The following is a 12,774-nucleotide window of genomic DNA, read 5'->3' as shown; positions in this document are numbered from 1 at the left end:
AACTGGCGGGACAAACGAATAGAAGACAATATAAACATGCTGCCGTAGTGCAACGATGCCTCACACAAACCAAGTGACTATTACGACTAACATGTTGTTCGACAACGTTATTCAGAAATACATTCAAATGTAGCATAAACACAAAACAATGCTTATTTAGTAGCCATTTCAAAAGACTAACTGTTCTATTTTCAGATGTAAGCCAATTTCTCCGTGGTTTGAGTTGCAATTAAATGTAGCCTACACTGCTTTTCAAAAGTTTGGGAAAAGTAAGATTTTTAATTTGTTTTAAATAAGCATCTTCTGTTCACCAAGGCTCCATTCATTTGACAGAAAAAAACAGTAATATTGTAAAATAGTATTAACATTTGAAATAATGGTTTTCTATTTTAATATACCTCAGAATATGTATTTCTGTGATACAAAGTTGAATTTTTCAGCGTCATTACTCATAGTTTAGTGTCACAGGATCCTTCAGAAATCATTCTGATATACTGATTTATTATCATGGTTGGAAACAATTGTTCTGCCTTAGCTATATCTGTGACTTATTAGACGGTACAGTAATAAATTACATTTTAAAAGTAGGCTATGTTAAAAAAGAAAACCATTATTCACAATATTACTGTTTCCTGTTCTGTATTTTTGATCAAATAAATTCAGCCTTGACGGGAAAAAGACTTCTTAACAAACATTACAAATCAAAAACTTTAGTACGTAAACAATTTCCTAAATGTGAGATTGAGGACAATACAAGTAGCCTGTTTTAAGCAGCCATTATTTGGTTGCAAATCGACTTTGTTTTTTGTAGTAGGAAAAACAGTTCAGAAACAAATTAAGTGAGACTGAAGCCAACGTCTAAAGTCTACTTCAGCCTTTTTTTTCTCCATCACCCGGTTTATCTAATGCAGATAATCTTTATGTTTTCTAAGTTATGTAGGGGGACGCAAACAAATCTTAAATTAACTAAATAGAGTGCCCCAAGTATATTACACCAGCACCCCTTTATCTAATCAACTTCTTACCTTTAAATAAATATAAAAAAATAGAGTGTGTTCTATTATAAAAGGTAAATAAAACGAAACGTTGTACAGGCGGAGCTTGTGTCGTTTAACCAATGAGATACGAAAACGTAACGTATGGGCGTGTCTAAGTGACGAGCTACAGGGATATATGAATAGAAGCCTGACCCTCATATTTTCAAATACGAGATACTACGTGAGAACGATCGTGATTTAAAGAGGTTTGGGTAAGTCAAGTTATTTAAATTATTTTGTAGATATTTCGGCATTAGACATTAATAATAGTAGTTGGTCTATAGCTAACTTAACAATTCGACAGCGTCGCAGAGCTGATCGGATTTTCGCTTTCTCCTGCAGGCTGATGAATCATTTGCTGGCTAACGTAATTTTAGTAGCTTGGATAAGTGTTTCAAACATTCTTGGTCTTAAAAGAAGTTAATTTTAACATCACGTGGCGTTTTAGACATGTTAAATGTGTGGCTGTTTTGGCGGGCTTTGAAGCGTTGTGTAGAATCTGATAATTCTCTGCTGGTTTGTCAGTGTAACGTTAGATTTTTGCCCGCCATTTTGGACAAAGGTTTGTTGAGCTTGTTCTTGAAAGGGTCGAGTTGCCGGTTAATTTCTCGGGATGCTGTGTTCAAATAACTTTCCCTTGTGCCTATGCACATTTCCCGCTTTTTCTAAATTATGCACCTGCCATATTTCTGGTTGAGGGTGAGTTTCGTGTTGGGACTGTGTTTAATCTGCAGCATTTGAGAAGAACCGTGTCTTCTGCAGATAGAGACTGATGAGCGGGAGCTAGAACTGCGTTTATATCTGATGTAGATCTACATACGCGGCGCTCGTTTGATTGCCCAAGACCGGTTGTGCGTAAAATGTAGTTGCTTAATATTAGTTTAAAATGTATTGTAGACTCTCAATGTTGTACATCTTGTGAAGTGCGATTTTATGCCCTTTAAGCGGCTGCGGCTCTGGAACGGAAGTGGTAAAAGCAAAGCGCAAGACCCGGATGATACCGCCATTTTAAGTAACCGTTTGACTTTGAAACTGGAAGAATTCCGTGTCAAAGTGTGTTTTGTTTTTAATTACAGAGACTGAGAAACAATGGCTCGTACCAAGCAGACCGCGCGTAAATCAACTGGAGGAAAGGCGCCAAGAAAACAGCTGGCGACCAAAGCCGCCAGGAAGAGCGCGCCCTCTACCGGAGGAGTCAAGAAGCCCCACAGATACAGGTGAGGATGAGGTGCACATACCTGGTAAAGTGGCTCATCACTGGTAAATCACACCTTTTTCCCCCCTTCTCCTCTGCTTTAGGCCTGGAACTGTTGCTCTGAGAGAGATCCGTCGTTATCAGAAGTCAACAGAGTTGCTCATCCGCAAGTTGCCGTTTCAGCGTCTGGTTCGGGAGATTGCGCAGGACTTCAAAACTGACCTGAGGTTCCAGAGCGCAGCCATTGGGGCTCTCCAGGTGTGTGGCGACTATTGTGGTTGAGATTTATTCCATGACTGAGTCACAATATGACACACTATGTTCAAAGTTTCTGCAAACTCTAACATTAACTGTTTCCCTCTTTTTTTTTATTTTTTAAATGATCAGGAAGCAAGTGAGGCCTACCTTGTTGGTCTGTTTGAGGACACTAACTTGTGCGCCATTCATGCCAAGAGGGTCACGATCATGCCCAAGGATATCCAGCTTGCAAGGCGAATCCGAGGAGAGAGGGCCTAATTTTCATTTCACTTAAAAATGTTTTTCGTTTTTTATTTTAACTTTTAATGAGAAACACTCAAAGTAAAAGCAATGGATTTGTACATTGGAGTCATTTTGTAAATCATTTCCTTACAGACTCAGGTTTTTAAAGTGAGTGTCTAGATTAACCATTGTAGAGCTCATCGTGAAGCAGCTTTAGTTGCATGCTTTAATGTATTTATCAGTTATCTTTTACACGGATCAATGGGTTGTAAATAAAAATTATTCTACCTCAAAACGGTGTGATTTGGTCTCTTGAATGTGCTCTGGTTTTTAATTGAGACTTGCAGGATGGTAGAATTACAGCTACATAAGTCTCTTATGACCAATGTGACTGGAACATTATCATCTGTTTTGTCTGTTCATTAAAGTTGATAGTGTAAATATGTAAGACTTTAATTATCGCAAAGCCCTCTTTTCACCACAAGAGGGCATATTCGTATCATTTAGGCGCAATTTACAACTTTAACCACAGTCTGTCATCAAATTACATCTAGGGGTGTGGTTTTTATTTTCTCTGTTAAAATGTGGTGTGCTACAGTATAACTCGGTATCTATACATTATACGCTGAATACACCTTATTTGATAGCACTAGCAAATTACATTTATATGTAGCATGAGATTGTTGCAATTATATGCACTTATCATTATTGGGCAAAACCGCGGTAGCTGGACGTTGCCTGCCAAATTGAACCTGCAATGAGGTCATGACAACGATTTAGCATGCCAATCAAAACGGTTTCATTTGTAAGTAGGCTCTAATGTGCGGTATTGAGTATGCTAGCTTTAGTTTTTTATTAGGTACTGACAGACTACACATTTCTTTGGGGTCCGCATACATTTAGCATTTAAGGAAGCTGCTTAATATGTTACTCAAGTCGACAATGCTTAAATTTTTGTGTGTTGCTGTCGACTTTTACTTGTATTATCTACATGGGCGCCCTCCTTTTTTTATTACTATTTTTTTTCCCAAATATGTAAATGTGGTTTAGTCCGTACCATATTAGGTCGACGTATTTATTTTGAGTCATTATACATTCAGAAGAGCTGCACTCTTATAAGACACCTATTCAAAGCTGTTTGAACGCTTGATGTTACCCAAATTGCCTCAGTTCTTTTTTTTTTTTTTTTTTCAAGAGAAGATTTTAATATGTAAATGTAATTGTGGATCAGATATTTTATTCAAACTCATATTCCCTAAGCATATGCATTAATTCTACTTTAATTACCTTTGACTAAAGGCAGTCGTCCCTTTGGTGTTGGTTTTATAAGCTTTCAGCTTATCATTCTATTATAAACCACAATATTTATATGCCTTTTTTTTTTTTTGTAAAATATGAATTATTTTGACATGATTCTTTTGTGCTCATATATCTATTTTGAAAGTATATTTGAGGTTTTTATTGTTTGTTTGTGTGTGTGAGTACAGACCGGAAGCATGTAAACACTGGAAACCGTAAAACAGCATGAGTTCTGATTAGTAGATTCATTCAACCGCATCAAAAGAATAATCTCATAGACAACTGGGACAAACATATGCGCTAGGACGCAATGACGTCAGCCCCTTCAACCCTGAGCCCTGCTCCGGTCCCAGCTGCAGACACACACTCTTCTCACAGTCTCTGTCTCACCCTCTCTCCCTCACCTCTTGCTCTTGTCTTTCTCAGAATCGTCCCGTGTCTATTTATTTGTATTTATACAGATACGAGATTATCATGTCTCGCTGACTCTTTCCCAGGGGATGGATCCTGGGGGTCCAGATTTCAGCTCTGTTGTCTGTCATTGTTTCACGTGTCTCTATCTTTCTGTGATGCTCACATCCTAAGGCTGTTCTCGTCATGGATTCTCAAATCTCGGTTAGAGGCACACAACCTTACCCATGCCCTATAGATCTGTCCGAGACACAAGTTTCCCAAGTCACTCTTTTGTTTCTCTCTTTATGTGTGGGTTGATTTTTATAATATGCAACTTTACAGAGTAAATCTGTTAATTTTCCTGGTGATATCTTTACAAATTCATTAAAAGTTATTCAAACAATGCTTACATATTTTTCCCAGGCTGAGCTCTTACAGCTGGAAAAACATTTCTTGGTTTTGCCAGGCTGTCTTATTTTTATTTTTGTACTTTTTTCTTCTTGCAGACTACGGAAGAACTGCATGTTCTGATGCGCTGGTCTATATTAACCAATTTCTCTGCAGCACCCAGCACTCCATAATGATATACACTTGTGATTATCAACCACAGTTACATTATCGCAGTTGCAACTGATACATGCTGCGACATACATTTTATCAAAAGTATGTCAAAAAGCAACAAATGGGTTTCAGATCAACAAGCATTTTCTCCATTGATCTCAATGTTTTCATAACTTGTCTCCAGAGCAGTGAGTATTATTTATATGCCAGTACAGTATTTAATACTTTTATTTGAATTTTGATATTTCCAAATTTTATTTCCGTTTTATTCATATTTAAGTGCTTTTGCTCAGTTTTAGTTATTTAACTACTTCTAAATATAATAAGCGATAAGTGATTTAACTGTGGCATAAACTAAACCAAAAAATTGTTATATTAAGAAGGGAATAAATCAGTTATGCATAAATATCCCCTCACCCTTCTTGTGTAACAGACAGCTTTCTTCAAACTAAGAGTTACCTAGTGGTCTTATTACAAAATTGACAACCATTTTATAATTTATTGTGAAAATTGGGATATTTATTTATTCATTCTGCTTTCTCAGGCTGAAATGCATTGCACCAAGTTTAACCCAAATCATTATATTGATCATTTTGTATGATCAATGATATGATAACAAAACAAAAAATCTCAAGGGACCAGCTTTGAGATCATTATTATCATTTTTAATTCCTCATTTTCCTGTATTTGTTTATCTTTGTTCAGTTGTACTTGGGAAAAAGCCCTCAGACTGCCACTGTGTTAATAAATAATTTGAGTCATATATTGTTTTAGCCCTGGGCATGAGAGGGCTCACTCTAGGGGAGAATATCAGCTTCCTGTTATCAAGACGCTCTTGTTATCATTTGTAATATCTCTATACGAAAGTACTGTACATTTAAATGATCCTTAAATCATCCCGACACATTTTGAACAGTGACACAATCATTTCAAGTCTTATTGTGTATCCATATGAAAGCAACACTACAGGTGCATCTCAATAAATTAGCATGTTGTGGAAAAGTTAATTTATTTCTCATTATTTATCAAACTCATGTATTAAATAAATTCAATGCACACAGACTGAACTAGTCTGAAGTAATTGTTTTTTTTTAATTGTGATGATTTTGGCTCACATTTAGCAAAGACCCACTCAACAAATTAGAAAACTTTATAAGACCAATAAAAAAATGTTTTTAGTGATTTGTTGGCCTTCTGGAAAGTATGTTAATTTACATGTACTCAATACTTGGTAGGAGCTCCTTTTACTTTAATTACTGCCTCAATTCGGCGTGGCATGTTGGTGGTAAGTTTGTGGCACTGCTGAGGTGGTATGGAAGCCCAGGTTTCTTTGACAGTGGCCTTCAGCTCATCTGCATTTTTTGGTCTCTTGTTTCTCATTTTCCTCTTGACAACATGGTCATTTAACCAACTTTTGGTGCTTTTGGCAGTATGGGCAGGTGCCAAATCCTGCTGGAAAATGAAATCGTCATCTTCAAAATGCTGGTACGTCAGCAGAAGGAAGCATGAAGTGCTTCAAAATTTCTTGGTAAACAGGTGCAATGACTTTGGTTTTCAAAAAACACAATGGACCAACACCAGCAGATGACATTACACCCCAAATCATCACAGACTGTGGAAACTTAACACTAGACTTCAAGCAACTTGGGCTGTGAGCTGCTTCACCCTTCTTCCAGACGACTTTGGACCAATGGGCAACAGTACAGTTCTTCTTCTCCTTAGCCCAGGTGAGACGCCTCTGACGTTGTCTGTGGTTCAGCAAATTCCTTGACACTTCTGTGTGTGGTGGCTCGTGATGCATTGACTCCAGCCACAATCCATTCCTTGTGAAGTTCACTCAAATTCTTGAATCGATTTTGCTTGACAGTCATTAAAGGCTGCGGTTCTCTTGGTTGGTTGCGCATCTATTTCTTCCACACCTTTTCCTTCCATTCAACTTTCTGTTAACATGCTTGGATACAGCACTCTGTGAACAGCCAGCTTATTTTTCAATTAATGTTTGTGGCTTACCCTCCTTGTGAAAGGTGTCAATGATTGTCTTCTGGACAACTGTCAGATCAGCAGTCTTCGCCATGATTGTGTAGCCTAGTGAAGCAAACTGAGAGACCATTTTGAAGGCTCAGGAAACCTTTGCAGGTGTTTTGAGTTGATTAGCTGATTGGCATGTCACCATATTCTAATTTGTTGAGAAATTGAATTGGTCGGTTTTTTGTTAAATGTGAGCCAAAATCATCACAATGTAAAGAACCAAAGACTTAAACTACTGAAGTCTGTGTGCTTTGAAATTATTAAATACAAAGTTTCACAATTTGAGTTGAATTACTGAAATAAATGAACTTTTCCACAACATTCTAATTTACTGAGATGCACCTGTATATACATTTTGGCAATCTAGCGGTTAATAAACAGAACTGCACGCATCCCACGGAAGAACATTCTAACCGGAGCTACTTCTCCAAGTATATGGTGATTCTCGCAGGTATGTGTTACTCCCCAGCGGTGACGACCCAAACAGGCTACAATAGTCCCAAAATAATCACTTATTATAAATGTACCGTAGTGATTTGGGATAAGACAAAAAAGGCGGTTTGGTAGATGAATTTATGATGTACTCGCTTATTGGATACATTTTGCAAATTTTGAATACAGACAATTTACAAAGCGTTGCTTTAATATCCATACAGTCTTGACAGTGGACACTTTGTTTCTTAATGTATTAGACCTTATTGGAGTTACCCCCTATACAGTTCAAAGCAATCTACAGCAATCTCTACTTGTTTTGATGATAGAGAGCACTCATGAGAAAATAAGTGGAATGGGAATCCAACAAGTAACTCTGGATCAGGTAAACCGCTGTGCTGGACATCACATTTCCGAAGTCACTGCATTATATGCTGGAAACAGGAGCCAACACCTGGGTTTAGTGTCACTAACACTTGTCCAAATGAGCAGTAATCCACCAAATATGCTTGCATTGAACTGAATTTACTTGAATGTTTCCCTAATGATGTATTTGTGTTAACCTAGAGCGATGAACTTTACGTTTTCAAGCATTAGTGCTATTTACCATTGTTTATGGAATCCCTAAAATTGGCTGGGAGTAAATCTCATGCTCTTGAATATGTCAAAAGATTCTCACGTTTTTAGCATCCCCCTGAAGGTGTCCTCAATGAAAAATCCTACAAAATATGCATTTATTCAGTCTTGAAGCAGAACAGATTAAGTTGTTGATTGTATCAATGTCAGTAGCATTAATATATGAAAAGGAGAATATTTGTAACAATAACTCAGATGAGAAATGGGTTGCATATGCTTCCATGAATTTATTTGTTGCCTTAAAATGGACTCAGAGAATATCATCTTCATTGTGACATGTTGTCGTATTCTGTACAAGGTAGCCATAAGTCAAACTCTGCATCTGCGTTTTATAATCCACTTCATGATCAGGTGAATAATCCTTGTTTTGCTCAGCCGACTTTAAGAATTAGGCAGTGTTCACGGCGTCAAGCTTACCCAAAGATCTCTCTGTCAATTCATGATCAAGTTCTGGAAAGCAAGGCAAGGCATATGTCAACTTCAGGAATTACAGGTCGCCACACCTGTGCTACACTTCAGACTCGCTCCTGACATGGATGTGCAAATCCAATGTATGATTACAGAAGCGGTAAACCACAGACCAGCTGGTCTTCCTCTTGATGAAAAGGCGCAGCTTGTCCCTAAACGTCTCCCCGAGGAAGCTGTAAATGATCGGGTTTAGGCAGCTGTTGGAGAATGCGGCCAGGTTGACGATATGTCCAGTCAATGGGTAGTCGTGCCACAGTGTGGTGTCGCTGCGTTTCGACGGGTCTGCTGTGCCTTGGAGCAGCTGGATGCTAATGAAAACATTTTCAGGCAGCCAGCAAATGAAGAACACCAGCACCACCACCACAATCATGCGCAGGGCCTTCTGCCGGCGCGGCCACAGTCCCCTGTGCTTCTGGGCCCGCATGAGGGTGCGGACGATCAGGGAGTAGCACAGGCCGATGATGGAGAAGGGCACCAGAAATCCAATCGTCACCTCGAGCCACTGGATCTCAAAGACATTAGCGAAGCAGAAGTGCACCTCGCCAGTGTGTTGTGTCTGCACAATGGTGAAAGGAAGCAAAGTAGCCAGGATGGAGGCCATCCAGATGAGGCTGCAGCTGAGTTTAGCATGCTGCATGGTTCGCAGTGGACTGCTGCACAAAGAGTTAGCAAGAGCAATGTATCGGTCGAAACTCATCCATGTCAGGAAGAAGATGCTGCTGTACATGTTCACCTGGAGGAACAGCGACATGAAGGTACAGAGGACGGCGTAGTCATAGTATTTCTCATTGAGATTGAAGACCTCAATGAGAGAGTCCGCCACCAGAATAAGGTCCGCCACGGCCAGGTTGACGAAGTACAGATCAGGGATGGTCATCTTGTCCCTGTGGTTGAGGTTGACCACCAAAATTAGGATGTTCCCAATGAAGCCAATGGGGAACAGTAATATGGTGTATAGGCAGGAGAGAAACAGGCCGATAACGTAAAACTCATAGGTGTCTATGCTTTCTTTCACATCGGTTAGGTTGAAGTCATACGAAGCATTGAACTGCTCAGTGTCATTTACGTAAATCTGAATCACAGTGGTAGTCTGTTCTTCCATACTGGCAGAGTCTCTGTTTTAGATGCTGTGAATGATGCTACATACTTCATTTGTGTCAGTGCCCAGTTTGCCTTGTAGAGAGCACCCTTCATTAAGCCTCCATTCGTATTTTGATGGTGTCTGGTTGTTTACGAGCAGGCGCTCAAGATTTGATAGATTCCACCCAGACAGTTTCGCCACTGGAGATGCAGCCAGGGTTGAAGACCTCCATTTTCAGGACAGTCTCTCAGCTGTGGAGGCTGCCTGGGCTTGTGTGATCCATGGCAACAACACCAAGAGCCACTCCTTAGGGATTGTGCTTCCTTTTTTTCTTTTGCACACTTTGCTCTCCACACGTGTTTAATCCAGTGCAGTTTGGTCGCCTCCAGTCCATGAGCATGATTTTCTTAGTGCACCAATAACCCACCACTGTGACACCTGATCAAGCGAGAGAGAAAGGAGGAAGATAATATCTGAAGAACAAAACATTTTGTCATCATTTATTCAGTTCTGTAATTCAAAACATGTATGACTAGATATATGTTATTGTCCATGTAATGAAAATCAGTGGAGTCCAAAACAGCCAACCGACCTTTCGCTGAATGGACAAAATCACTAAAAACTTTATTTAACTTAATTTACTTAACTTAATTTTAAAAAATGTAGGTGAACTGTTTACTTCAATTCAAGTATTATGTTAAATATCTGCTTTTGCAGCCCTCATACCAGTTTTTAATTGATTCACCTTAAGGATTGAGTGTCTACAAGCTTATTAAAATGCAAAGCAATGTCTTAAACAGATGCATTGAAGCACCCTGAGCTGTCATACACATGTGCTGAACTCACAACTATTAAAGAGTAAAACAGCAGGCTTATAACTGTTTCATAGGGATAGATACAATATTAGATTTTCCCCTCAGGAATAGGCTAACTGCATTAGATAACTCTTCATTAAGAACTGATTTTTACTACACTCATGCATTGTGCTTTTGAAGAGAAAGACTGTCCAAGGTAGTGAACTGTAATGAGTTTCCACTGACATGGAGTTAACAAGTGTCAAAAGAAAATAGAATCTCATTATAATAGTAATATCAGATGAATATGCCACAGTATCATGTATATCATGAATAATAATGTATAATGAATTAAATCCAATGCTTCCATGCTAATTAAAATGCTCATTATGCAATAATTACCATATATTTGTATCGAGAAAGAAGCCCAGTGATTTAATAAGGTCTGTGTGGGCTGTCTGGACTTGAAATACTTTAACCTTTTAAAAGAATCAGCCCGGAATAAATTCCCAATGAAACGGGTCGGCAAAATGCAGAAAAGTCTAAGAAGTGCAGCCAGTTTTCCAAAATTAGACCACTTATTTTCAGTATTTTATAGATGGCTTATTATGAGCATAAAGGTTTGGATATTTGGACACTGTTAATGGTTTTGACAACCCATGCACAATGCAATCAAAAGCAATATTCACGCGTTGATTGACAGTTTGCAATACTTATCTCTCAATTAAAATGTAGGAAAAGTATATATATATATTTAGAAAAATATGTCACTTTAAAGTTTCTCTTAATAATTTTATTCTGTATATATATATATATATATATATATATATATATATATATATATATATATATATACTGTTTGAACACAATATTTGTATGGTATATTAAGTGCCCATTAAACTAAACAAATATAAACTAACAAAATTATGTAAGGCTTGGTTTCATCATAACAAACAGAACTGTGAGAGTCTTAGTCTGATTCTGTAGCTGTAATTCATTCTCAACTGCAGACCCATTCAGACAAGATCACTGCATAATAGATAAAGGAACATTTGTTATTGCCTAAAATTACATCTCCTTCAAAAGACCCTGTAGGACAATATAATTCTTTCCCAAAAAGGAATCTGCACGTTTACTCACAGATGCAAAATGACACGAGCAATTTGTCAATTTATTAGTGATGGAGTAGTCACATCAACAGCAGACAAGCACCCAGGTCATTGAAAGGCTCATTTGGAAAAAGTGTGTGTGTGTGTGTGTGTGTGTGTGAGAGAGAGAAAGAGAGAGAGTCAACAAAGATAATGACTTCTTTATCAACTATTTGAACTATTCTCTGCAGTGAATCTGTGAAATTAGTGCACCTGTTGAAAAGACCGCCTTACACTAGCATGAATCTGCATGATGTTCCAGGCTGGTTTATTCTGGTTCATGGTGCTTTGGTGTTGGTCTAGCAGGTGCACCAGCATAGTCATGCTATTCTAATACAAAACTAAACAGGTGAAGCAGGTCGACCAGCGTAGTCTTTCTGGTGAAGCCGGTTGACCAAAATAGTCTTGATTAAGAGAGTTAATCGTCATTTTCTGTTTGGGTTATGAGAGACTGCATGGCCATTTCAATAGCTCATAGAATCAAGTTGATATTTCATAACTTTCATTACCAAATTTTACATGTTACTCATACTTAGGGACTGACAGAACCCAGATATAAAACAAACACAATACATTTTCATGATACATCATGACGTTGTATTATGTTGTTTATAGTATTTATTAAATTTTATATTTCCAGTTTTAATTTTACTTTAGATTTTCATTATTTGTAATATTTATATTTAGCTTTATTTGAGTTGTATACATTTTAGTTATTCAACATATATTTAAAGGCAATATTTCTAATTCTCATTTATGTTTTTTAAGTTTATATTTTAAGTATATATATAACTTTATATAATAAGTATATTTTATCTTTTTTATTATTATTATAATAGTTTTAGTTAACATTAATAATCCTGACACACATTAGCAGTACATTCCAACGAGTTTACTTTGATTTGTTTTGTTGTCTTTTTTTCTGAAGGAAACCGCAACATTTTTACATTTTACATTTTTAAAGAGTATTTTTTCCTGTACGACTACTTTGACGAGGGTTCAAAGGTTAATTTGAACACATATGTGACCCTGGACCACAAAAGCAGTTATGGGGTAATTTATTTTATTTATTTATTTTTTATTGAGATTTATATAATAAGCTTTCCACTGATGTAGGGTTTATTAGGACAGGACAATATTTGGCTGAGATACAATTATTTGAAAATCTGGAATCTGAGGGTGCTAAGAAAGAGAAGAAAATCAAATTTTAAGTCCTTAGCAA

At 37.5% G+C, this 12,774-nt stretch overlaps 2 protein-coding genes across 2 annotated transcripts; one reads left to right on the top strand and one right to left on the bottom strand.

The window, feature by feature from the left end:
* Positions 1-2,090: 2,090 nt before the first annotated feature.
* h3f3a (H3 histone, family 3A) lies at positions 2,091-3,007 on the top strand. Its single transcript, XM_059557343.1, has 3 exons — positions 2,091-2,254; positions 2,337-2,490; positions 2,620-3,007. Exons 1-3 carry the CDS (start codon positions 2,127-2,129, stop codon positions 2,746-2,748), a joined length of 411 nt encoding a protein of 136 aa, XP_059413326.1. The 5' UTR covers positions 2,091-2,126; the 3' UTR covers positions 2,749-3,007.
* A 5,267-nt stretch (positions 3,008-8,274) lies between these two features.
* Positions 8,275-10,027, bottom strand: LOC132148640 (G-protein coupled estrogen receptor 1-like). Its single transcript, XM_059557342.1, has one exon. The coding sequence runs from the start codon at positions 9,629-9,631 to the stop codon at positions 8,570-8,572; it is 1,062 nt and encodes a 353-aa protein (XP_059413325.1). The 5' UTR covers positions 9,632-10,027; the 3' UTR covers positions 8,275-8,569.
* Between the last annotated feature and the right edge of the window lie 2,747 nt (positions 10,028-12,774).

Source organism: Carassius carassius, chromosome 9 (assembly GCF_963082965.1).
Source record: "Carassius carassius chromosome 9, fCarCar2.1, whole genome shotgun sequence".
Taxonomy (NCBI): Eukaryota; Metazoa; Chordata; class Actinopteri; order Cypriniformes; family Cyprinidae; genus Carassius; species Carassius carassius.
Note: the sequence above shows the minus strand (reverse complement) of the source record. Positions and strands in the feature narration are given on the sequence as shown.